At 40.9% G+C, this 25,182-nt stretch overlaps 2 protein-coding genes across 42 annotated transcripts in view; both read right to left on the bottom strand.

Annotated features, from left to right (window-relative positions):
• LOC143756691 (protocadherin gamma-A11-like) overlaps window positions 1-25,182 on the bottom strand; it is a 225,419-nt gene that overhangs the window by 58,124 nt on the left and 142,113 nt on the right. For 3 of the 41 annotated variants that reach the window (XM_077247279.1, XM_077247271.1, XM_077247320.1), the window contains exon 1: window positions 6,731-9,424. The exons of 33 other annotated variants lie outside the window; for them this stretch is intronic. In XM_077247279.1, coding sequence (XP_077103394.1) covers window positions 6,731-9,193 — 2,463 coding nt within the window. In that variant the 5' untranslated portion in view covers window positions 9,194-9,424. Of the gene's footprint in view, window positions 1-145; window positions 2,588-6,730; window positions 9,425-14,963; window positions 17,650-18,663; window positions 21,337-22,349; window positions 24,933-25,182 lie in introns of those variants that run through there. 5 more of the 41 variants (XM_077247307.1, XM_077247284.1, XM_077247309.1 and 2 more) reach the window with 4 other exon arrangements.
• On the bottom strand, window positions 3,251-5,908 carry LOC143756694 (protocadherin beta-16-like). The gene has a single exon (XM_077247322.1). The coding sequence runs from the start codon at window positions 5,875-5,877 to the stop codon at window positions 3,349-3,351; it is 2,529 nt and encodes an 842-aa protein (XP_077103437.1). The 5' UTR covers window positions 5,878-5,908; the 3' UTR covers window positions 3,251-3,348.

Consider the following 25,182-nt stretch of genomic DNA (forward strand, 5'->3'; position numbering starts at 1 on the left):
TTCAAAGAGTGAATCAATGAATGAATCAATAAAAAAAAAAAAAATACAGTGCACATTAATAAAACTGAGGAAGTCAGAAAGAGAAAAATAATAAATAAAAAAGGACACCAGAAAAGCGTATTCATGACCATTCACTCTTGCTCACCTGATCAAAAGAATCGTCATTATTCAGTTTTCCTCTCTGCGCATGCGTGAGTGTCTGTGTTCCACTGGTGTCCAGACTAATGATGCTTTCACTGCAAGGTCTGGCGTATTTCAGATCACTCTTTCTGGAGTCAGTGGTTCTGCAAACCTCATAATTGTACACGTGCTGTAAAGTTCCTGTGCCGCCTACGTCTGCGTAAAGAGGCGGATAATACGGAATAACTGGAAGATTCGCTCCAGATTTATAAAACATCCGCTCGCGTCTCCATCTGTAGCATTTGACTGACAGTATGGCAATGATAGACAAGATAAAGAGAAATGAAACCACAGCCAAGGCCAAGACTAGATAGAAAGTCAGGTTGTCGTTGTATTCCTTGTCGTGCGTAAAGTCAGTGAACTCCGAGAGCACTTCAGGGAAGCTGTCCGCCACCGCCACGTTAACATTGACTGTAGCTGATCGAGAGGGCTGCCCGTTGTCCTCCACTACAACAGTGAGTCTTTGTTTGACAGCATCTTTATCTGTCACTTGGCGTACAGTTCTTATTTCTCCATTCTGTAAGCCCACTTCAAACAGCGCCCTGTCTGTGGCTTTCTGCAGTTTATATGAGAGCCAGGCGTTCTGACCAGAGTCCACATCAACAGCCACCACTTTAGTCACCAGATAACCCACATCTGCCGAACGAGGCACTATTTCAGCCACCACAGAAACACCTGACTGGACCGGGTACAGAACCTGAGGCGCGTTGTCATTCTGGTCCTGAATGATGATTTTCACGCTCGCGTTGCTGCTGAGAGGAGGAGAGCCTCCGTCCTGCGCTTTTACGCGAATGTTAAATTCTTTTGTTTGCTCATAATCAAAAGAACGAAGAGCAAGAATCTCCCCGCTCTCTGCATTCACTGAAATACAGGTCGAGGCAGAGACGCCATTCACAAGAACATCCTCTAGAAAATATGAAATACGCGCGTTATTGCCAGAGTCTTTGTCATGCGCTTTAACAGATAAAACAGAGACTCCGGGGGAATTATTTTCCAGCACATATGCGGTGTATGACTGACGCTGAAACACAGGGGCGTTGTCATTGACATCGGAGATTTTCAGTGTCAGTGTTTTATTAGTAGAGAAAGATGGCGAGCCCTCATCAATAGCAGTTATTGTGATATTATATTCAGACATTTTTTCACGGTCTAAAGGCTGATCAGTGATCAAACTATAGAAATTTGAGGATGATTGTCTGATTTGAAAAGGTAAACTCGGATTAATTAAGCATCTCACCTGTCCATTTTTCCCTGAATCCAAATCTTTGACATTCAGCATTGCTATCACAGTTTCTGGAGCTGAGTTTTCTGGTAAAGGGTTTGACAACGATATTACATTAATTGCAGGGGCATTGTCATTAATATCTGTAATTTCCACCATCACTTTAGCAGTATCTGTTAGCCCCCCATTGTCTGTTGCCACCACATTCAATTCGTATTTCTTGGATTTTTCAAAGTCTAGACCGGCAACAAGAATAATATCACCATTATGGGGGTCAATACTGAAAATATTCAAGATGTTTTTGCTGATTTGTGAAAATGAATAGGACACTTGTTTATTTGTTCCTTGATCTGCGTCAGTTGCACTAACCTTTACGATTAATGAACCCTTTTGCGCATTTTCAGCGACAAGTGCAGTATATACAGATTGACTAAAAACAGGCGCATTGTCATTTGCATCCAAAACATTGACGTTTATTTTTACTGTACCGGTTTTTTGGGGGGTTCCACCATCAAACGCCGTCAAAATCAGATTATGCACCTCATGTTTTTCTCTATCTAATGATGTCTGCAAGACCATTTCCACATATTTAGTACCATCAGTGTGTGACAACATTTTGAGCACAAAATGGTCGTTTGGATTTAATTTATATGTCTGAAGAGAATTTAGACCTACATCTGGATCATTAGCGCTATCGATTGAATATCGAGCCCCTGACAAAGCAGACTCGCTTATTTGAAAAGTAATCTCTTTGTTCATGAAAGAAGGAGCATGATCATTGATATCTAATATTTCTACATCAATTCTATGCAGCTCCATGGGGTTTTCTAGAATGATCTGAAAATGTAAGGAGCAGGGAGACACTTGCGCGCACAGCTCCTCTCTATCTATCCTCTCTTTCACTATCAGCGTCCCTTTATCCACATTCAGACCGATGTACTCACGACTGTCCTCCGTAAAGATCCGCGCTCGACCAGATTTCAGCCTCTTAACATCCAAACCGAGATCCTGAACGATATTTCCCACCAGCGAGCCCTTTGTCATCTCCTCTGGAATAGAATAACGGACCTGCCCGCGCGCAACGGCCATGACAAAGACGCAGAGCACGAGCGGCTGCAATAGCCATGATGAAATCCGCGTCGAAGATGCGCCTCTTTGGGCGTAAAAACAACAAAGAACCGACATTATCCAAATCTTCTATTCCATACAGAAGAAAAGGCAAAGAACGAAAGATTTAAAAAGGTTGAAAAATCTAATTTCACCCGAAAACACTGAGCAGCGAATGTCTCGACGCTTCAGTGTTAAAAACAGACCGTCCGAATGAAAGAGATATTCTGCAGAATGTATGATGTCAGAAAGTGGAGGAGGATCTAAAAATGAGTGTTTAAAGCATGAACATACTGACCAACAGCGGCACTTAGTGCATCAGAGAAATATTACACTGAAAAATACTGTTGAAGAGAAATACATTAACCTAAACCAGCTGCGAAAAAAGTAGAACACTCTTTTCGTCAACACATTACTATTGAAATATCCATAAAAAATATCCGAACCGAAAACCTTAAAATATGATAAAAGGAAAATAGTCAAAAGCAAAGTAGATAATATTAAACAGCCCGTAAGTAGGCTAAGATTAATTGCATACGCGTTTATTGTAAAAATGTTATTAAATGTATTACATAAATTCTACATTAAAAACATCTTACTTGACTGAGTGCAACTGAAATCAATATATATATGAAAAACACTGTGCATCTAATTTTCTATAAAATGTATAAAAAAGTTATAGTTTTAAGAAAACGTGTGAAATGTTTTAGCAGTGCAGAATATTTCAACCGTGGCTGTCAGTTTTTTACAATAGTCCTAAAAAAATACAAAACACAGCAATAAAACTGAAAAAATCAGAAATAGCAAAAAGGTTAAATGGACATCAGAAAACTATATAATCATTCACCCGAGCTCACCTGATCAAAAGAATCGTCATTATTCAGTTTTCCTCTCTGCGCATACGTGAGTGTCTGTGTTCCACTGGTGTCCAGACTAATGATGCTCTCACTGCAAGGTCTGGCGTATTTCAGATCACTCTTTCTGGAGTCAGTGGTTCTGCAAACCTCATAATTGTACACGTGCTGTAAAGTTCCTGTGCCGCCTACGTCTGCGTAAAGAGGCGGATAATACGGAATAACTGGAAGATTCGCTCCAGATTTATAAAACATCCGCTCGCGTCTCCATCTGTAGCATTTGACTGACAGTATGGCAATGATAGACACGATAAAGAGAAATGAAACCACAGCCAAGGCCAAGACTAGATAGAAAGTCAGGTTGTCGTTGTATTCCTTGTCGTGCGTAAAGTCAGTGAACTCCGAGAGCACTTCAGGGAAGCTGTCCGCCACCGCCACGTTAACATTGACTGTAGCTGATCGAGAGGGCTGCCCGTTGTCCTCCACTACAACAGTGAGTCTTTGTTTGACAGCATCTTTATCTGTCACTTGGCGTACAGTTCTTATTTCTCCATTCTGTAAGCCCACTTCAAACAGCGCCCTGTCTGTGGCTTTCTGCAGTTTATATGAGAGCCAGGCGTTCTGACCAGAGTCCACATCAACAGCCACCACTTTAGTCACCAGATAACCCACATCTGCCGAACGAGGTACTATTTCAGCCACCACAGAAACACCTGACTGGACCGGGTACAGAACCTGAGGCGCGTTGTCATTCTGGTCCTGAATGATGATTTTCACGCTCGCGTTGCTGCTGAGAGGAGGAGAGCCTCCGTCCTGCGCTTTTACGCGGAACTGTAAATCTTTGATCTGCTCGTAATCGAAAGATCGCATTGCATGTATGACTCCACTATCAGCACTAACGGACACTAACGAGGAGACGGGCACTCCGTTAACCGACGAGTCCTCCAGTATGTAAGACACACGGGCATTCTGGTTAAAATCTGCGTCACTGGCTCTGACTGTGAATATGGAAAGACCCGGTGTGTTGTTTTCTTGAACATAAGCCTCATATGAGCTCTTCTCAAAGACGGGCGCGTTATCATTAACATCTGATATCTGTAAGGAGAGAGTGACGCTGCTGGAGAGAGAGGGCACGCCCTCATCAGCGCACGTCACACTGATGTTGTACTCAGACTCTCTCTCTCGATCCAAATCATTATCAGTCACGATACTATAAATTCCATTAGAAGTTGTTTTGATTGTAAAAGGAATATTTTCATTTACACTGCACTGAACCTTTCCGTTACTGTCAGAATCCGGATCATTAACACTGATGATGGCGATCACAGTTCTCTGTGGAGAGTCCTCCGGGATCGCATTAGATTTCGACATCACTGTGATGACTGGTGCGTTATCATTTACATCAATCACGTCGACCATTATTTTACTAGAATCAGACAGCCCACCTTTATCTACAGCTTCTATATCAATTTGGTAATGCTTAAATGTTTCAAAGTCAATTTTTCCGACTAACGTCATCAATCCATTTTCATCGATATGAAAAATATCAGATATTTCACTGTTTGCAATTAAATAACTGACTTCTCCATTTGTCCCTTTATCTGAATCAGAAGCGCTAACAGTGATGAGTTCAGTACCGCTCTGTGAATTTTCAGTAATAATCGCCCTATATATAGACTTAGCAAAAACTGGAGCATTATCGTTTACATCAAGCACTGTAATATGAATCTGAACCGTCCCTGATTTAGGTGGTTCCCCGCCATCTATTGCGGTTAATATCAGAGACATGTTTTCCTGTTTTTCTCTGTCTAAAGGCTTTTGAAGAATCATTTCAACCTTTTTACTCCCATCACTCTGACCATGAATTTTTAAATTAAAATGATCAGTAGGTTGCAGAAAATAACTCTGTAGGTCATTATCGCCGATGTCTGCATCTATCGCTTTCTCCAGCATAAATTTTGATCCTACCACTGCTGATTCGCTTATCTCAAATCTTCTCTCATCTCTTTTGAAATTTGGAGAATTGTCATTTATGTCTGTAATTTCAACAGTTACCCTAAACAGTTCCATAGGATTATCGAGTATAATCTGTAAATGCAGCGCGCAAGGCGTTGTCTGTCCGCATAGCGCCTCTCGGTCTATTCTCTCTTTGATAAGGAGGACTCCTCTTTCTTTATTCAGCTCGATGTATTCAGCGCTGTCTCCTGTATAAATACGTGCTTTTCCCGATTTCAGTCTCTTTAAATCTAAACCCAAATCCTGCACTATGTTCCCGACTAAAGAGCCTTTCGACATTTCTTCAGGAATGGAGTAACTGACCTGCCCGAGAGCTGAACTGAGAGAGAGAAACCAAATAAACAGCAGTACTTGCCCCGCCATTGTTCTGTCCGACATTTTGCTCAAGACCAAATAAACAAGGTCACGGTGTATCCAAATCAGAGTCTTAATGTGTTCAGGTCCAAAATAGAATAGGTCCAATACTAGTGGGGAATTTCTGAGACAACGTCTAAACATAAATCCATAGCCGATTGTTCATAACCGCGACGGTGTCCTCAGTGTTATGCCCGCGTGCGCTATGCATTCGCCTCCGTCTCTTTCTTCCTAATACGTGCTTTTAGAGAGGGCGGTATTGCTGGAATTATGCGCTCTCAGACGTTTTCCCCTGACAAACAGCGGCATACTGAGACCGTTCTGAGTTACTGCAAAATGCATCTAAATTATTTTAAAAATGCATACAGTCAAAATATATATGCAGCGAGAAATAAAAGTAAAACACAAAATTAAAACCTGCATTTCTATTTGTGTAAAATAATGAAAATAATCTAAATTAGCCAAATTATTGTATTGTAACGAAATATGTCCAGCAATCCCCAAAGTATTTGTTTGTTAAAGGTAGGCTGTACTAGAACGTTTGATTAAATACAGGGCTATTTAATCTCATTCTCAAACACAAACAAAAAGAATTATACAGTTACAGACGTCAACATATCATTTATAAATAGTCTTTGATATGTCCCTGCACATCTGCTTTGAGGCAAGAGCTTGAATGCAGACAAAATACATCGATTCAGCACCTTGGATAGCGAAACAAAAGCGACATAGTCATTCAGAATGCTGATAGCTCCTCCACTACTCGGTGGGTTCTGGAAGCTGTTGAATAATAATGATAATAATAATAATAATAATCAAACATATAAAAAGCTAATTTCGTCATAAATATGTGTGTACATTTTCAGAAAAAGAAAAGTATCCACAGTGTTTACTGTTTAGGCACTTTCTCTGATTTCTCTAAACGAAAAAAGGACATTACAATAAAAAAAGAACGACAAAAATTTAACAACCACTACACAGAAAAAGTAAACCTCACCTTTTCAGAATACTCAATGTTTAGTCTCTCCCTTTGCGCATGCGTGAGTGTCTGTGTTCCACTGGTGTCCAGACTAATGATGCTCTCACTGCAAGGTCTGGCGTATTTCAGATCACTCTTTCTGGAGTCAGTGGTTCTGCAAACCTCATAATTGTACACGTGCTGTAAAGTTCCTGTGCCGCCTACGTCTGCGTAAAGAGGCGGATAATACGGAATAACTGGAAGATTCGCTCCAGATTTATAAAACATCCGCTCGCGTCTCCATCTGTAGCATTTGACTGACAGTATGGCAATGATAGACACGATAAAGAGAAATGAAACCACAGCCAAGGCCAAGACTAGATAGAAAGTCAGGTTGTCGTTGTATTCCTTGTCGTGCGTAAAGTCAGTGAACTCCGAGAGCACTTCAGGGAAGCTGTCCGCCACCGCCACGTTAACATTGACTGTAGCTGATCGAGAGGGCTGCCCGTTGTCCTCCACTACAACAGTGAGTCTTTGTTTGACAGCATCTTTATCTGTCACTTGGCGTACAGTTCTTATTTCTCCATTCTGTAAGTCCACTTCAAACAGCGCCCTGTCTGTGGCTTTCTGCAGTTTATATGAGAGCCAGGCGTTCTGACCAGAGTCCACATCAACAGCCACCACTTTAGTCACCAGATAACCCACATCTGCCGAACGAGGCACTATTTCAGCCACCACAGAAACACCTGACTGGACCGGGTACAGAACCTGAGGCGCGTTGTCATTCTGGTCCTGAATGATGATTTTCACGCTCACGTTGCTGTTGAGAGGAGGAGAGCCTCCGTCCTGCGCTTTTACGCGGAACTGGAAATCTTTGATCTGCTCGTAATCGAAAGATCGCACTGCATGTATGACTCCACTATCAGCACTAACGGACACTAACGAGGAGACGGGCACTCCGTTAACAGACGAGTCCTCCAGTATGTAAGACACACGGGCATTCTGGTTAAAATCTGCGTCTCTGGCTCTGACTGTGAATATGGAAAGACCCGGTGTGTTGTTTTCTTGAACAGAAGCCTCATATGAGCTCTTCTCAAAGACGGGCGCGTTATCATTAACATCTGATATCTGTAAGGAGAGAGTGACGCTGCTGGAGAGAGAGGGCACGCCCTCATCAGCGCACGTCACACTGATGTTATACTCAGACTCTCGCTCTCGGTCTAAATCGTCTTCAGTAACGAGGCTGTAAAAACCATCTGATGAAGAATGGATGGTAAAAGGAATGTTTTCATTCAATTCACATTTTACGATACCATTTTCATTTGTATCAGCGTCTTGAATGTTCATCATTGCTAGAACTGTCCCTGGAGGGGCATTTTCAGAAATGTCATTTGATTTGGATATTATACTGATTACTGGCTTGTTGTCGTTCGTATCTGTGACGTCAATAATTATTTTACAAGAATCGGTATGTCCTCCTTGATCACTGGCTTGAATTGCTATCTGATAGTGTTTGTTTTTTTCGTAGTCAATATTACCAATTAACTTGAGAATGCCGTCATGCTGGCCAATGTCAAATAGATTTGCGGACGCAGCAGAGGATAAAGAATATGTGACGACGCCATTAGAACCCTGGTCTGCGTCGGACGCGCTGACTGTGGTCAACACGGTGCCCTTTGCTGAATTCTCGGCTATAATGCCTTTGTAAACTGACTGACTGCAAACAGGCGCATTATCATTCGCATCTAAAACTGTGATGTGTATTAGCATTGTGCCTGACATTCGCACATCGCCGCCATCGACTGCTGTTAACAATAAAGAAATACGGTCTTGTTTTTCACGATCTAGTGGTTTCTGTAATACCATTTCAACCGTTGTACTACCATCTGGTAAACTTTGAGTTTTCACAATGAAATTGTCACTTGGTTTCAGTGTGTATCTTTGAAGACCATTCACACCCACATCGGTGTCAACTGCAGTCTCCAAATCAAATTTAGCTCCACTCTGGGCCAGTTCGCTAATTTCAAATTTCATCTCATTAAGGCTAAACAAAGGGGCGTTATCATTAATGTCTTGTATCTCAACGGTTACTCTGTATAGTTGCATCGGGTTTTCCAGAATAATCTGTAAATGCAGCGCGCAAGGCGTTGTCTGTCCGCATAGCGCCTCTCGGTCTATTCTCTCTTTGATAAGGAGGACTCCTCTTTCTTTATTCAGCTCGATGTATTCAGCGCTGTCTCCTGTATAAATACGCGCTTTACCCGATTTCAGTCTCTTTAGATCTAAACCCAAATCCTGCGCTATGTTCCCGACTAAAGAGCCTTTCGTCATTTCTTCAGGAATGGAGTAACTGACCTGCCCGAGAGCTGAACTGAGAGAGAGAAACCAAATAAACAGCAGTACTTGCCCCGCCATTGTTCTGTCCGGCATTTTGCAGAAGATCACGGGATGAAGATTTAGGATGAAAGCAAAGAAATCAGTCAATACAACTGGAGGAATCATGTATATGTCCAGAGTGAAAAGAACAAGAATATAAATCCAAGAGAATGATATTAAATACAGTATCTCCGTGATTCGCCTTCTCTCTCCTCTTCAGACTGCGCTCTCAGCTTCTGTCTCTCTCTCTAATAATATGGAGATGATGGGGGAGGAACTGCAGCAGATCTGCTCTATAAACTGACATATTGACCAACAGCGGCACTATGAGTCCAGTCTGATGAACTACAGAAAAAACTAAATGGATGCAATTTTTTAACAGTACAGGGCATTTGAGTCGTGTTTTAGAAGTATCCCCATTATATATATATATATATATATATATATATATATATATATATATATATATATAGCAAATAATAAAATAAAACAGCCGTTTCGGATGTCAGTCAAAATAAATTTATCTAGCTATGAGAAATGACTGGATGATTTCGAGGGGAAAAAAATGTAAAAGCAACAAAAAATGAACAGAGCTAGATATTGCATTTTCATTAATGTCAAGTCAAGTCACCTTCATTTATAAAGCGCTTTTAACAGTATGGATTGTTTCAAAGCAGCTTTACAGTGATAATAGAAATTACCGTAACAGATTGTTATGTGCATGCTTGAAATGTAAAATTAATCAACGTGAAATGTGTTAATGTGAACATAATCCTTTTTAATTCTCAATAGGATGAGAGACTGGAAGGATTTAAAAGTTCTACAAGAAATGATCTAAGGTACGGAGGTAAGGAGGAAAAGTTAGTACAGGCAGAATAACACAAGACCACATTTCAGCACCACGGCCAGTTACGATGACTGAAGTTGCTCTTAGCTGATGTCTTCACAAGCACAGATTAAAGATCCTCAAACATGTCTAGTAAAAAGAAAAACCTATCAAAACAACTGTGGATCTCAAAACTGTAAAAAGTGTTTCTAGCTGATAACACCACTTAACATTATAACAGAGAGATCGTTTAACGTGCTTTTGATGATATTAAAGAGGCACTATAACAAGATTATATAGATTGTTTAACAACCAATAAAAAGGTTGTTTTACAATCCCTTAACTATTATACATATCACACACTACAGTATAGCAACAACAATAACAAGAATAATAGAAAAATCAAATATAAAATCACTCTGAACACTTGATAGATAATAAGTTGTAAAAAGATTAAAGAAGGTGATTGAAACATAATTGCTTTCGACGTGTGTAAATAAAGGAGGCTAAAGTAGGCATACCTGATCTCAGCCAATTTGAAACTGAAACAATTAATAGCAAGGAAATACTTCAATTCAGTCGTTATTCTGTCCGAAACGGCACATTTGCCACAATGACAACAACAGCCTAAATGTGAGAGCGACAACTTGCTAGTAATTGCATGTAAAACTAAAAATATGTTCGGTATGTATAATTGATATTAATTTCTAAATAAACAATTAATGTGCCCTTCTATTTGTTCAAAATAGAACAGGTAGATATCACACACACACACACACACACACACACACACACACACACACACACACACACACACACACACACACACACACACACACACACACACACACACACACACACACACACACACACATCTTTCCCCCGCAATACAAAACGTGCACCGTTTAAAGAACCTCGGTAAGCAGTTATATCGGCTTTGTTCGATGTCAAAAACGGAAAGATCAGTTGTTAACATCTACACAAATTAACTGTAAATAAACATTCTCACCTGATCATCACAATCATCAAAGTTCATTCTCTCCCTTTGCGCATGCGTGAGTGTCTGTGTTCCACTGGTGTCCAGACTAATGATGCTCTCACTGCAAGGTCTGGCGTATTTCAGATCACTCTTTCTGGAGTCAGTGGTTCTGCAAACCTCATAATTGTACACGTGCTGTAAAGTTCCTGTGCCGCCTACGTCTGCGTAAAGAGGTCGGATAATACGGAATAACTGGAAGATTCGCTCCAGATTTATAAAACATCCGCTCGCGTCTCCATCTGTAGCATTTGACTGACACTATGGCAATGATAGACACGATAAAGAGAAATGAAACCACAGCCAAGGCAAAGACTAGATAGAAAGTCAGGTTGTCGTTGTATTCCTTGTCGTGCGTAAAGTCAGTGAACTCCGAGAGCACTTCAGGGAAGCTGTCCGCCACCGCCACGTTAACATTGACTGTAGCTGATCGAGAGGGCTGCCCGTTGTCCTCCACTACAACAGTGAGTCTTTGTTTGACAGCATCTTTATCTGTCACTTGGCGTACAGTTCTTATTTCTCCATTCTGTAAGACCACTTCAAACAGCGCCCTGTCTGTGGCTTTCTGCAGTTTATATGAGAGCCAGGCGTTCTGACCAGAGTCCACATCAACAGCCACCACTTTAGTCACCAGATAACCCACATCTGCCGAACGAGGCACTATTTCAGCCACCACAGAAACACCTGACTGGACCGGGTACAGAACCTGAGGCGCGTTGTCATTCTGGTCCTGAATGATGATTTTCACGCTCGCATTGCTGCTGAGAGGAGGAGAGCCTCCGTCCTGCGCTTTTACGCGGAACTGGAAATCTTTGATCTGCTCGTAATCGAAAGATCGCACTGCATGTATGACTCCACTATCAGCACTAACGAGGAGACGGGCACTCCGTTAACCGACGAGTCCTCCAGTATGTAAGACACACGGGCATTCTGGTTAAAATCTGCGTCTCTGGCTCTGACTGTGAATATGGAAAGACCCGGTGTGTTGTTTTCTTGAACAGAAGCCTCATATGAGTTCTTCTCAAAGACGGGCGCGTTATCATTAACATCTGATATCTGTAAGGAGAGAGTGACGCTGCTGGAGAGAGAGGGCACGCCCTCATCAGCGCACGTCACACGGATGTTATACTCAGACTCTCGCTCTCGATCTAAATCGCCTTCAGTAACGAGGCTGTAAAAACCATCTGATGAAGAATGGATGATAAAAGGAATGTTTTCATTCAATTCACATTTTACGATACCATTTTCATTTGTATCAGCGTCTTGAATGTTCATCATTGCTAGAACTGTCCCTGGAGGGGCATTTTCAGAAATGTCATTTGATTTGGATATTATACTGATTACTGGCTTGTTGTCGTTCGTATCTGTGACGTCAATAATTATTTTACAAGAATCGGTATGTCCTCCTTGATCACTGGCTTGAATTGCTATCTGATAGTGTTTGTTTTTTTCGTAGTCAATATTACCAATTAACTTGAGAATGCCGTCATGCTGGCCAATGTCAAATAGATTTGCGGACGCAGCAGAGGATAAAGAATATGTGACGACGCCATTAGAACCCTGGTCTGCGTCGGACGCGCTGACTGTGGTCAACACGGTGCCCTTTGCTGAATTCTCGGCTATACTGCCTTTGTAAACTGACTGACTGCAAACAGGCGCATTATCATTCGCATCTAAAACTGTGATGTGTATTAGCATTGTGCCTGACATTCGCACATCGCCGCCATCGCCTGCTGTTAACAATAAAGAAATACGGTCTTGTTTTTCACGATCTAGTGGTTTCTCTAATACCATTTCAACCGTTGTACTACCATCTGGTAAACTTTGAGTTTTCACAATGAAATTGTCACTTGGTTTCAGTGTGTATCTTTGAAGACCATTCACACCCACATCGGTGTCAACTGCAGTCTCCAAATCAAATTGAGCTCCACTCTGGGCCAGTTCACTAATTTCAAATTTCATCTCATTAAGGCTAAACAAAGGGGCGTTATCATTAATGTCTTGTATCTCAACTGTTACTCTGTATAGTTGCATCGGGTTTTCCAGAATAATCTGTAAATGCAGCGCGCAAGGCGTTGTCTGTCCGCATAGCGCCTCTCGGTCTATTCTCTCTTTGATAAGGAGGACTCCTCTTTCTTTATTCAGCTCGATGTATTCAGCGCTGTCTCCTGTATAAATACGTGCTTTTCCCGATTTCAGTCTCTTTAAATCTAAACCCAAATCCTGCACTATGTTCCCGACTAAAGAGCCTTTCGCCATTTCTTCAGGAATGGAGTAACTGACCTGCCCGAGAGCTGAACTGAGAGAGAGAAACCAAATAAACAGCAGTACTTGCCCCGCCATTGTTCTGTCCGACATTTTGCAGAAGATCACGGGATGAAGATTTAGGATGAAAGCAAAGAAATCAGTCAATACAACTGGAGGAATCATGTATATGTCCAGAGTGAAAAGAACAAGAATATAAATCCAAGAGAATGATATTAAATACAGTATCTCCGTGATTCGCCTTCTCTCTCCTCTTCAGACTGCGCTCTCAGCTTCTGTCTCTCTCTCTAATAATATGGAGATGATGGGGGAGGAACTGCAGCAGATCTGCTCTATAAACTGACATATTGACCAACAGCGGCACTATGAGTCCAGTCTGATGAACTACAGAAAAAACTAAATGGATGCAATTTTTTAACAGTATAGGGCATTTGAGTCGTGTTTTAGAAGTATCCCCATTATATATATATATATATATATATATATATATATATAGCAAATAATAAAATAAAACAGCCGTTTCGGATGTCAGTCAAAATAAATTTATCTAGCTATGAGAAATGACTGGATGATTTCGAGGGGAAAAAAATGTAAAAGCAACAAAAAATGAACAGAGCTAGATATTGCATTTTCATTAATGTCAAGTCAAGTCACCTTCATTTATAAAGCGCTTTTAACAGTATGGATTGTTTCAAAGCAGCTTTACAGTGATAATAGAAATTACCGTAACAGATTGTTATGTGCATGCTTGAAATGTAAAATTAATCAACGTGAAATATGTTAATGTGAACATTATCCTTTTTAATTCTCAATAGGATGAGAGACTGGAAGGATTTAAAAGTTCTACAAGAAATGATCTAAGGTACGGAGGTAAGGAGGAAAAGTTAGTACAGGCAGAATAACACAAGACCACATTTCAGCACCACGGCCAGTTACGATGACTGAAGTTGCTCTTAGCTGATGTCTTCACAAGCACAGATTAAAGATCCTCAAACATGTCTAGTAAAAAGAAAAACCTATCAAAACAACTGTGGATCTCAAAACTGTAAAAAGTGTTTCTAGCTGATAACACCACTTAACATTATAACAGAGAGATCGTTTAACGTGCTTTTGATGATATTAAAGAGGCACTATAACGAGATTATATAGATTGTTTAACAACCAATAAAAAGGTTGTTTTACAATCCCTTAACTATTATACATATCACACACTACAGTATAGCAACAACAATAACAAGAATAATAGAAAAATCAAATATAAAATCACTCTGAACACTTGATAGATCATAAGTTGTAAAAAGATTAAAGAAGGTGGTTGAAACATAATTGCTTTCGACGTGTGTAAATAAAGGAGGCTAAAGTAGGCATACCTGATCTCAGCCAATTTGAAACTGAAACATTTAATAGCAAGGAAATACTTCAATTCAGTCGTTATTCTGTCCGAAACGGCACGTTTGCCACAATGACAACAACAGCCTAAATGTGAGAGCGACAACTTGCTAAAAATTGCAAGTAAAACTAAAAATATGTTCGGTATGTATAATTGATATTAATTTCTAAATAAACAATTAATGTGCCCTTCTATTTGTTCAAAATAGAACAGGTAGATATCACACACACACACACACACACACACACACACACACACACACACACACACACACACACACACACACACACAAAATCCTTCCCCGGGAATACAAAACCTGCACCGTTTAGAGAACAGTTGTTAACTTCTACACACATTAACTGTAAATAAAAACTCTCACCTGATCATCACAATCGTCAAAGGCCAGTCTCTCCCTTTGCTTATGCGTGAGTGTCTGTGTTCCACTGGTGTCCAGACTAATGATGCTCTCACTGCAAGGTCTGGCGTATTTCAGATCACTCTTTCTGGAGTCAGTGGTTCTGCAAACCTCATAATTGTACACGTGCTGTAAAGTTCCTGTGCCGCCTACGTCTGCGTAAAGAGGCGGATAATACGGAATAACTGGAAGATTCGCTCCAGATTTATAAAACATCCGCTCGCGTCTCCATCTGTAGCATTTGACTGACAGTATGGCAATGATAGACACGATAAAGAGAAATGAAACCACAGCCAAGGCCAAGACTAGATAGAAAGTCAGGTTGTCGTTGTATTCCTTGTCGTGCGTAAAGTCAGTGAACTCCGAGAGCACTTCAGGGAAGCTGTCCGCCACCGCCACGTTAACATTGACTGTAGCTGATCGAGAGGGCTGCCCGTTGTCCTCCACTACAACAGTGAGTCTTTGTTTGACAGCATCTTTATCTGTCACTTGGCGTACAGTTCTTATTTCTCCATCCTGTAAGCCCACTTCAAACAGCGCCCTGTCTGTGGCTTTCTGCAGTTTATATGAGAGCCAGGCGTTCTGACCAGAGTCCACATCAACAGCCACCACTTTAGTCACCAGATAACCCACATCTGCCGAACGAGGCACTATTTCAGCCACCACAGAAACACCTGACTGGACCGGGTACAGAACCTGAGGCGCGTTGTCATTCTGGTCCTGAATGATGATTTTCACGCTCGCGTTGCTGCTGAGAGGAGGAGAGCCTCCGTCCTGCGCTTTTACGCGGAACTGGAAATCTTTGATCTGCTCGTAATCGAAAGATCGCACTGCATGTATGACTCCACTATCAGCACTAACGGACACTAACGAGGAGACGGGCACTCCGTTAACCGACGAGTCCTCCAGTATGTAAGACACACGGGCATTCTGGTTAAAATCTGCGTCTCTGGCTCTGACTGTGAATATGGAAAGACCCGGTGTGTTGTTTTCTTGAACAGAGGCCTCATATGAGCTCTTCTCAAAGACGGGCGCGTTATCATTGACATCTGATATCTGTAAGGAGAGAGTGACGCTGCTGGAGAGAGAGGGCACGCCCTCATCAGCGCACGTCACACTGATGTTATACTCAGACTCTCGCTCTCGATCTAAATCACTGTCTGTCACTAGACTGAAGAAATTATTATTGGTTGATTTTAGCGTAAAAGGGATATTATCGTTATTAATGGAGCATTGAACATTTCCATTCTCACCAGAATCCGAGTCTTGGACATTCAACATAGTCACAACAGTGCCTGGTTTTGAATTCTCGGATAGAGTATTTGCTTTTGACATTATATCAATTACTGGTTTGTTGTCATTTACATCGATTATATCAACAATTACTTTACAAGTATCAGAGTGGCGCCCGGGGTCTCGCGCTTGGACGTCAATTTGATAATGTTTAACTTTTTCATAATCAGTGTCGCCAGATAATCTCAACACTCCTTCATTTCTGTCTATCTCAAAGTGGTTAGTGGTGCCGCCAGAAGATTTCACAATATAATACTCTATTTTGCCATTTTGTCCCTGGTCAGAATCTGATGCTTTAACTGTAGTTAAAACTGTACCTTTTGGAGAGTTTTCTGCAATGCTGGTCTTATAAACAGACAGAAAACAAACTGGAGCGTTATCATTTGCGTCCTCAACTGTGATTATAATCGGAATTGTTCCAGACATCTGTGGGTCTCCTCCGTCCACGGCAGTAAGTAACAGCGAAATATGCTCCTGTTTTTCTCGATCTAAAGGTTTTTGTAAAATCATTTCAACATTTTTGGTGCCATCTGGCATATCTTGAATCTTTAAGATAAAATGTTCAGCTGGATGTAAGAAATAACTCTGTACGCCATTAAACCCAACGTCATCATCCACTGCTGTCTCTAAAACAAATTTAGCTCCTGTCAGAGATGATTCGCTTATATCAAATTTAACTTCTTTAACTGCAAAAACGGGAGCGTTATCATTTACGTCTAAAATCTCAACTGTAACGCTATAAAACTCCATAGGATTTTCCAAGGTAATCTGTAAATGCAGCGCGCAAGGCGTTGTCTGTCCGCATAGCGCCTCTCGGTCTATTCTCTCTTTGATAAGGAGGACTCCTCTTTCTTTATTCAGCTCGATGTATTCAGCGCTGTCTCCTGTATAAATACGTGCTTTACCCGATTTCAGTCTCTTTAAATCTAAACCCAAATCCTGCACTATGTTCCCGACTAAAGAGCCTTTCGCCATTTCTTCAGGAATGGAGTAACTGACCTGCCCGAGAGCTGAACTCAGAGAGAGAAACCAAATAAACAGCAGTACTTGCCCCGCCATTGTTCTGTCCGACATTTTCCAGAAGATCACGGAATGAAGATTTAGGATGAAATCAAATATATCAGTCCAAACAACGGGAGGAAATCATGTATATGTCCATAGTGAAAAGAACAAGAAAAGTATATAAATCCAAGAGAATTGTATTAAATACAGTATCTCCGTGATTCGCCTTCTCTCTCCTCTTCAGACTGCGCTCTCAGCTTCTGTCTCTCTCTCTAATAATATGGAGATGATGGGGGAGGAACTGCAGCAGATCTGCTCTATAAACTGACATATTGACCAACAGCGGCACTATGAGTCCAGTCTGATGAACTACAGAAAATGTAAAATTAATAAACTTTTATCTTAGTGTCAGATATATCTGAGAAAAGCAGTTTCCTATAAGCTTTGGAGTATAAAAAATGTCCATAACAATACAGATATCTATAAAATACAACGATCGTATGAGTTTGTTTAGATAACGATTGAAGGGGGAAAAACAAATACATTTCGAGTTTGATCAACTTTGCTGAGGCCATATCAGTATAAGAACACTGATCAGCCAGACAGAAGGAAATATCCTAAATACAACTATACACATATCCAATCAGGAATGAAATGGTTTATAGATTATGTTTGAACAGCAGGACAGAGCAGTAAGCTTTTGAAAATGTAATAAAGACTGTCTCCTGTAAAGAGATGCAGAATAATATATGATGTAAATGACCGCGTCGCCGCGATTCAGGACCATGGCCAGGGAAGCAGATGCAAACGCTGAATACAGTTTCTCACTTCTTGACAAAAACAATTAAACAGTCATGCGAGGACATTTTTAATTAACGCACTGTGCATGCCACAGGTTAATGCTGTTAACATTAATGTTAACTGACACATTTCAGTGGCCGCATGCCATATACTGCAGACATTCAAAAAAAAGTAATATGTAAAATTGTAAAAAAACAATTTTACATTTTTTTATGTAAAAAAAACAAGAAAAAAAACCAAGCAGCTATTATCTTTCCTTTATGACTGTACAAGAAAACATGAACTACATACTAAGTACAACACGTCGAAAAACACTTGACCACTAGCAAGGGAATAGATATTTGAGTTACACAACTACAATAAATACTAAACTAAAGTGGACCAGACTCTAATAAATGGATGAAAATAAAACAGCAAAATGATTCGTACCATTTTCTGTTAAAATATTTTAAACATTTCTTAGAATTGCAAAGACCAGTCACCAACCATGTCAACAGTTCAAGCTAATTTTTTTAATCTTGAGAAATGTTTTAAAATATCTCAAATTAATCATAAAAACAATTCTCACCTGATCATCACAATCATCCAAGGTCAGTTTTCCTCTCTGCGCATGCGTGAGTGTCTGTGTTCCACTGGTGTCCAGACTAATGATGCTCTCACTGCAAGGTCTGACGTATTTCAGATCACTCTTTCTGGAGTCAGTGGTTCTGCAAACCTCATAATTGTAGACGTGTTGTAAAGTTCCTGTGCCGCCTACGTCTGCGTAAAGAGGCGGATAATACGGAATAACTGGAAGATTCGCTCCAGATTTATAAAACATCCGCTCGCGTCTCCATCTGTAGCATTTGACTGACAGTATGGCAATGATAGACACGATAAAGAGAAATGAAACCACAGCCAAGGCCAAGACTAGATAGAAAGTCAGGTTGTCGTTGTATTCCTTGTCGTGCGTAAAGTCAGTGAACTCCGAGAGCACTTCAGGGAAGCTGTCCGCCACCGCCACGTTAACATTGACTGTAGCTGATCGAGAGGGCTGCCCGTTGTCCTCCACTACAACAGTGAGTCTTTGTTTGACAGCATCTTTATCTGTCACTTGGCGTACAGTTCTTATTTCTCCATTCTGTAAGCCCACTTCAAACAGCGCCCTGTCTGTGGCTTTCTGCAGTTTATATGAGAGCCAGGCGTTCTGACCAGAGTCCACATCAACAGCCACCACTTTAGTCACCAGATAACCCACATCTGCCGAACGAGGCACTATTTCAGCCACCACAGAAACACCTGATTGGACCGGGTACAGAACCTGAGGCGCGTTGTCATTCTGGTCCTGAATGATGATTTTCACGCTCGCGTTGCTGCTGAGAGGAGGAGAGCCTCCGTCCTGCGCTTTTACGCGGAACTGGAAATCTTTGATCTGCTCGTAATCGAAAGATCGCACTGCATGTATGACTCCACTATCAGCACTGACGGACACTAACGAGGAGACGGGCACTCCGTTAACCGACGAGTCCTCCAGTATGTAAGACACACGGGCATTCTGGTTAAAATCTGCGTCTCTGGCTATGACTGTGAATATGGAAAGACCCGGTGTGTTGTTTTCTTGAACAGAAGCCTCATATGAGCTCTTCTCAAATACGGGCGCGTTATCATTAACATCTGATATCTGTAAGGAGAGAGTGACGCTGCTGGAGAGAGAGGGCACGCCCTCATCAGCGCACGTCACACTGATGTTATACTCAGACTCTCGCTCTCGGTCTAAATCACTGTCTGTCACTAAACTAAAGAAATTATTATTGGAGGATTTAAGAGAAAATGGAATATTTTCATTAACTGAACACTGAACTTTCCCGTTTCCTTCTGAATCAAGATCCTGAACATTTATTATTGTAACCACGGTCTCAGACGCAGAATTTTCAGCAATCACGTTTGTTTTGGACATAATATTGATCACTGGCTTATTATCATTGATATCAATTACATCAACTACGATTTTACATGAATCAGTCAGACCTCCGTGATCACTCGCTTGAACGCGTATCTCATAGCGTGGAGTTGTTTCATAATCAACTAGACCTATCAATCTTATTTTACCATCACTCTCGTTTATTTCAAATTTACTACGGACATCATTAGTGTTTGTTATTGTATAGATTATTTCACTGTTTACTCCTTGATCTAGATCCGATGCACTAACTGTCGCAACAATTGTTCCTTTTGGTGAATTTTCAGTTACAGTGGCTTTATAAACGGATTGTGTGAAAACAGGAGAGTTATCGTTCGCATCTAAAACAACAATATTTATTTGTATATTACCAGACATTTGTGGATCTCCCCCGTCAATGGCTGTTAACGTTAAAGACATAAGCTCTTGCTTTTCGCGGTCTAGAGGCTTTTGTAAAGTCATTTCGATATGATGGTCTCCTCCTGGCTGAACCTTGAATTTCAGCGCAAAATTATCTGTTGGTTTTAATGAGTAGGTCTGAAGACCATTAATTCCAACGTCAAAATCCCTAGCAGGTTCTATCGTGAATTTTGCACCAATGGACGCAGATTCACTAATTCTAAAATTCATCTCAGTTTTTTCAAAAAATGGTGCATTGTCATTTATATCAAGCAACTCAACATTAATACTGTAAAACTCCATTGGGTTTTCCAGAATAATCTGTAAATGCAGCGCGCAAGGCGTTGTCTGTCCGCATAGCGCCTCTCGGTCTATTCTCTCTTTGATAAGGAGGACTCCTCTTTCTTTATTCAGCTCGATGTATTCAACGCTGTCTCCTGTATAAATACGCGCTTTACCCGATTTCAGTCTCTTCAAATCTAAACCCAAATCCTGCACTATGTTCCCGACTAAAGAGCCTTTCGTCATTTCTTCAGGAATGGAGTAACTGACCTGCCCGAGAGCTGAACTGAGTGAGAGAAACCAAATAAACAGCAGTACTTGCCCCGCCATTGTTCTGTCCGACATTTTGCAGAAGATCACGGGATGAAGATTTAGGATGAAAGCAAATAAATCAGTCCAAACAAATGGAGGAACTCATGTATGTCCAAAGTGAAAAGAACAAGAAAAGTCATTATATACAAGAGAAGGATATTAAATACAGTATCTCCGTGATTCGCCTTCTCTCTCCTCTTCAGACTGCGCTCTCAGCTTCTGTCTCTCTCTCTAATAATATGGAGATGATGGGGGAGGAACTGCAGCAGATCTGCTCTATAAACTGACATATTGACCAACAGCGGCACTATGAGTCCAGTCTGATGAACTACAGAAAAATTAAAATGAATAAACTTTTATCTCAGTATCAGACGTGTCTGAGAAAAGCAGTTTACTAAACAAAGTTCTAAAGTATAAAATAGTCTATATCAATAAATGTCTATGAGATACACATAAGTTATGACTTTGTGTGCATAAAGATTGAAGGAAAAAAATAAACAAATACATTTCGTGTTTGCTCAAAGTTTTGCTGAGGCCATATCAGTATACGAGCATCAACAAAAAAACATGGAGAAAAACTTTAAATACAATTATACACATAAGAAATATCTAATCAGTGATCAAATAGTATATCGTTTAACTTTTGAACAGGAGGACAGAACAATAAGATGCTAAAAATCTCAAAAAGACTGTCTGCTCTAAAGAGATGCAGAATAATATATGATGTAAATTACCGCGCCGACGTGATTCAGGACCATGGCCAGGGAAGCAGATGCAAACGCTGAATACGGTTTCTCACCTCTTGACAAAAACATGTGTAAATCACGCAGGGAATTTTTTTTAAATGGCACAAAATGAACTGTGAATGACACATGTAATAATGTTAAAAATTGTTAACGAACATTTCATTGGCAGCGTGCCAAATACTGCAGGATTTCAGCTGAAAATAAAATTTATTAAGGAATAAAAAAGGAATAAGAGAGCAAGTTTCACTTAACAAAGGAAAAAACACAAAAACATTTATAAGCTGAAAATGAAAAAGTAGCACTAATTTCCTTTCATGGTCGCAGGTAAGATGAACAACACACAACAAAACAAAATAGTTATTTATATTAATAGTTACAGAATACAAACGGATGAAAATAAAACAGCAGATGATTGGTGCCATTTTCTGCTAAACTATTTTAAACATTTCTTAAAATTGTAGAGACACTTTATTTCAGAAAACCAGGCTGCGACAGTGTCAACAGTTCAATCAAAAATGTTCAATAATAGGAAACGTTTTAAAATAGCGCACAAATAAGTTTTTAAATAATTCTCACCTGATCATCAAAATCATCAAAGGACAGTTTCTCCCTTTGCGCATGCGTGAGTGTCTGTGTTCCACTGGTGTCCAGACTAATGATGCTCTCACTGCAAGGTCTGGCGTATTTCAGATCACTCTTTCTGGAGTCAGTGGTTCTGCAAACCTCATAATTGTACACGTGCTGTAAAGTTCCTGTGCCGCCTACGTCTGCGTAAAGAGGCGGATAATACGGAATAACTGGAAGATTCGCTCCAGATTTATAAAACATCCGCTCGCGTCTCCATCTGTAGCATTTGACTGACAGTATGGCAATGATAGACACGATAAAGAGAAATGAAACCACAGCCAAGGCCAAGACTAGATAGAAAGTCAGGTTGTCGTTGTATTCCTTGTCGTGCATAAAGTCAGTGAACTCCGAGAGCACCTCAGGGAAGCTGTCCGCCACCGCCACGTTAACATTGACTGTAGCTGATCGAGAGGGCTGCCCGTTGTCCTCCACTACAACAGTGAGTCTTTGTTTGACAGCATCTTTATCTGTCACTTGGCGTACAGTTCTTATTTCTCCATTCTGTAAGCCCACTTCAAACAGCGCCCTGTCTGTGGCTTTCTGCAGTTTATATGAGAGCCAGGCGTTCTGACCAGAGTCCACATCAACAGCCACCACTTTAGTCACCAGATAACCCACATCTGCCGAACGAGGCACTATTTCAGCCACCACAGAAACACCTGACTGGACCGGGTACAGAACCTGAGGCGCGTTGTCATTCTGGTCCTGAATGATGATTTTCACGCTCGCGTTGCTGCTGAGAGGAGGAGAGCCTCCGTCCTGCGCTTTTACGCGGAACTGGAAATCTTTGATCTGCTCGTAATCGAAAGATCGCACTGCATGTATGACTCCACTATCAGCACTAACGGACACTAACGAGGAGACGGACACTCCGTTAACCGACGAGTCCTCCAGTATGTAAGACACACGGGCATTCTGGTTAAAATCTGCGTCTCTGGCTCTGACTGTGAATATGGAAAGACCCGGTGTGTTGTTTTCTTGAACAGAGGCCTCATATGAGCTCTTCTCAAAGACGGGCGCGTTATCATTGACATCTGATATCTGTAAGGAGAGAGTGACGCTGCTGGAGAGAGAGGGCACGCCCTCATCAGCGCACGTCACACGGATGTTATACTCAGACTCCCTCTCTCGATCTAAATCACTGTCTGTCACTAAACTGAAGAAATTATTCCCTGTTGATTTTAGCATAAAAGGAATGTCATTAACAATTGTGCACGTAATCTTTCCATTTTCGCCGGTGTCGAGGTCTTGGACAGTTAGTATTGCCACAACAGTTCCATGTTTAGAATCTTCAGATACACTATTTGTTCTCGACATTATGTTTATCGCAGGCTTGTTATCATTAACGTCAGTGACGTCGAGAATTACCTTGCAAGAGTCTGAATGTCCACCTTGGTCTTTTGCTTGAACATCAATTTGATAAACTTTGTTTTTTTCATAATCCACTTTACCAACTAATACCACGACTCCAGTGGTTTCGTCTACCTTAAACAAATCATATGCCCCGTCAGAAGATATATAAAATGTAACTATTCCATTAGAGCCCAGATCTGCATCAGAAGCACTGACTGTGGTTAAAACAGTGCCCGTTGGTGCATTCTCTGCTATACTAGCTCTATATGCTGCCTGACTGCAAACGGGCTCGTTATCATTGGCGTCCAAAACTGTAATTTTTATCTGCATTGTTCCTGTCAAATGAGGATCTCCACCATCCTTTGCTGTCAGTAAAAGTGTGATATGATCTTGCTTCTCTCGGTCTAGTGGCTTCTGTAATATCATTTCGACCGCTTTTCCACCGTCAGGTTGATTGTTCAGTTTTAAAGTAAAAAAATCGTTCGTACTAAGAGTGTAATCTTGAAGATTATTACGGCCAACATCTAGATCATTCGCTCTCTCTAAGACAAACCGAGCCCCTGTTTTTGCTATTTCATTTATGTCAAACTTAATTTGGTTGTTTTTAAAGACTGGAGCATTATCGTTAATATCTGTAATCTCTACTGTGATCGAATAAAATTCCAAGGGGTTTTCCAGAATAATCTGTAAATGCAGCGCGCAAGGCGTTGTCTGTCCGCATAGCGCCTCTCGGTCTATTCTCTCTTTGATAAGGAGGACTCCTCTTTCTTTATTCAGCTCGATGTATTCAGCGCTGTCTCCTGTATAAATACGCGCTTTACCCGATTTCAGTCTCTTTAAATCTAAACCCAAATCCTGCGCTATGTTCCCGACTAAAGAGCCTTTCGCCATTTCTTCAGGAATGGAGTAACTGACCTGCCCGAGAGCTGAACTCAGAGAGAGAAACCAAATAAACAGCAGTACTTGCCCCGCCATTGTTCTGTCCGACATTTTGCAGAAGATCACGGGATGAAGATTAAGACAGAAAGCAAATAAATCAGTCCAAACAACTGGAGGAAATCATGTATATGTCCAAAGTTAAAACAACTGAAGAAAAAGTCTGTAATCAAGTCAAATTGTATTAAAAACAGTATCTCCGTGATTCGCCTTCTCCCTCCTCTTCAGACTGCGCTCTCAGCTTCTGTCTCTCTCTCTAATAATATGGAGGTGATGGGGGAGGAACTGCAGCAGATCTGCTCTATAAACTGACATATTGACCAACAGCGGCACTATGAGTCCAGTCTGATGAACTACAGAAAATATAAAATTACTAAACCTTTACTCTCAATGTCAGACATGTCTGAGAAAAGCAATGTACTGAACAAAGATCTTAAGTATAAAACCAGCAAATGTCTATCACAATACAAATATCTATAAAACACAACGATTG

The sequence above is a fragment of the Siphateles boraxobius genome, unplaced genomic scaffold, assembly GCF_051911475.1.
Source record: "Siphateles boraxobius isolate OS27281-9 unplaced genomic scaffold, OSU_SipBor_1 3, whole genome shotgun sequence".
Classification (NCBI taxonomy): Eukaryota; Metazoa; Chordata; class Actinopteri; order Cypriniformes; family Leuciscidae; genus Siphateles; species Siphateles boraxobius.